Source organism: Octopus bimaculoides, chromosome 22, assembly GCF_001194135.2.
Source record: "Octopus bimaculoides isolate UCB-OBI-ISO-001 chromosome 22, ASM119413v2, whole genome shotgun sequence".
NCBI lineage: Eukaryota > Metazoa > Mollusca > Cephalopoda > Octopoda > Octopodidae > Octopus > Octopus bimaculoides.
The window spans coordinates 17954895-17957460 of NC_069002.1; the positions used below are offsets into that span (position 1 = coordinate 17954895).

Here is a 2566-nt window from a genome sequence, read left to right on the forward strand (position 1 = left end):
AGGTGCGATGCAGCGAGACCGAACACAAAGCTACCCATACAGTTTCTGTCTACCAGTTTTACTAACAAAGTATTAGTCAGTCTAAAGCTTTGAACCTGAAATCACATGGTTGTGAAGGGATCTTCTAAACTACACAATCCTGCCTATATCTATGGTAAATTCTACTTTTTAACACCCATTTTCTCATGTTAACATGGGTGGGATGGTCTTGGAATATTAGATATATACATAGTTGTTGAGTTGAATTATATTGTACAGCTTATATTCCTTTCTTAGTGGTCACCATGAAAGCTTGAAGTTGGAGAGCAAGCTAGGAGATTGCACTGAGCAGATTTATGCATCTTTGACAAGAATATAATGTAAAGGCAATATAAACAGTAAATGTTATTAAAACAAAATTTAATATATTTTTTTTAATATAAACATTGTAGAAAATGCCGTTTAGCATCTCGAGAAGCTTTCAATAATTGTTTTCGGTAATTCAGAATATCATTTAGATATTCATAATATTTTAACATGTTTTGGTTCTTCAAGTGTTCTGTGGTGAACTCCTTTGTTCGTAACATATACCTGCAACAAAGAAGGTGGGTTTAGAATAGGAAGTATAGTAATAAAGGTGGTGGTGGTGACAGTGGTATTAGTTATGGTGGTGGTGGTGATGGAAATGTGTATACATGAATATGATAATTAAATTATTATCTGAAAAAGAAATATCCTTCTGAAAAATAAAATAACTTCTAATGGCAAATAGCAAATATTAGCTGCATATATAAATATATATATTATCATCATTGAATGTCCCCTTTTCCATGTTTGTATGGGTTAGAAGGAATTTGTTGGGTAAATTTTCTACAGCCAGATACTCTTCTTGTCACAAATCCTCACTTGTTTCCAACCAAGATAATATTTCCCATTGCCAGACAATTTAGGTGTATATATACACACACACACAATATGTATGTGTGTGTATATATCTATGCACAGGAGAGCCTCGGCTAGATTGCTTATGGGCAAGGAACATAGAGACAAATTCTTCTGGGTGGGAGGGAAGTAGTGATGAGTTAGGTAGTGTAGGTATACTTTTGGCAGAGAATTGATGGATAAGGCTATCAAGGTAGTCAAGGTGCATTATAAAATTATTAAGCTAAGAATAGTCTTGTATAATTTAAAAGTAACATTTATCTCTGCATATACTCGATATGTTGGATTGGCAGATGATCAAGAAGACCATTTATATGAGTACCTTTTGAAGATTACCTCAGCAATGAAAGACAAAGACCTTATTGGGTTGGTGCATAATTATTGCAGCTTTTTTCAGCAAATTTTATTCAACAAAAACACTAACAATATTTAATGAAAACATCTTTAAATGACGCTCAGCTTTTTTCATAAAAATGTGAATCAAAAATCATATCCACATTTGTCATATTATGCTCTACCGCTTCGAGAAAGCACAGTCATTTTGTGATCTCAATGAATATTTCAGAATATTTCTTAAGCTCTCTGTTAGTACAAATACACCAGGTTAATAAAAAGGTTTCATGGTTTTGATATTGGTACAGAACTCCAGGTAATCCTAAGGCAAGATCTGAAGATGGAGTCCATCACCAGTCAACTTCGTAAATCTATGTTTCTATTCCCCAGTTAATTTTGTATGTTTCCACAGAGTGATATACAAAAACAAAAAGGCTCACTATTTATGCCTTTTCCAAATAAAACGGTTTTTAATAATGATGTAATGTACCCTTTAATCAAAAAATTTGTCAGAAACAGCTGTAATGAACCTATCTGTCGCTTGTTATTTATTTATGGTTCACCTCTCTCGGAACCTGCTCCTCGTGTGTTCCAAAGTATATTATGGACCATATATTTAACACAATGTACATTTCTGGATTAGCCCAAGAGTTAGTAATATACACAGTAGAGTTCAGTTAATTGTATACATAACCTGAATAGCTTTCTGCCTGTACTTTGTTACCAACATTTGTATTAGTTGCTGTTTATGAATTTTAATGTTGACCCAACCCAGTACCTTACCATTTAAGTGCCTGATTCACCTCAATCCTAATATATTGTGTTGTGTGTGTGTGTGTGTGTGTGTGTGTGTGTGTGTGTGTGTGTGTGTGTGTGTGTTGTTGTTTATGTTGTTTATAGTTTCAGCTTAGAGCTGCGGCCATGCTGATGCACCGCCATGTGATATATATATATAAAGGGCATTACTACACAGTTAATGCCCTTTATATATAACTAGCAGAAATACCCGGCGTTGCCCGGGTTAAAGAGAATAATGAAATCTAAAAACGCCGTCTAGACTACGCATCATCTTTATATATAGAGATGTATATACACACACGCACCCAAACACACGTTTATATATGTATATCAATATAAATATATGAAAGTCAATGAAGTTTCGTAAAAGAAGGTGATCATGTACATACTTTCTTGCTGTTGTGATTATAACACCTCATTGTAAACTATGTTCCTTGTTTTCCCTTGTGGAGCATATACAAATAGGTTTTTTGTTGCTGCCCACTCTTGAGCAGCCAACATACAGTTGTCCATG

At 34.2% G+C, this 2566-nt stretch overlaps 1 protein-coding gene across 2 annotated transcripts in view; it reads right to left on the reverse strand.

Moving 5' to 3' along the window:
* Positions 1-382: 382 nt before the first annotated feature.
* Positions 383-2566, reverse strand: part of LOC106867315 (uncharacterized) — a 30289-nt gene continuing 28105 nt past the window's right edge. For both annotated transcript variants that reach the window (XM_014912155.2, XM_014912153.1), the window contains exon 5: positions 383-570. In XM_014912155.2, the coding sequence (XP_014767641.1) occupies positions 414-570 (157 nt within the window). In that variant the 3' untranslated portion in view covers positions 383-413. The remainder of the gene's footprint in view (positions 571-2566) is intronic.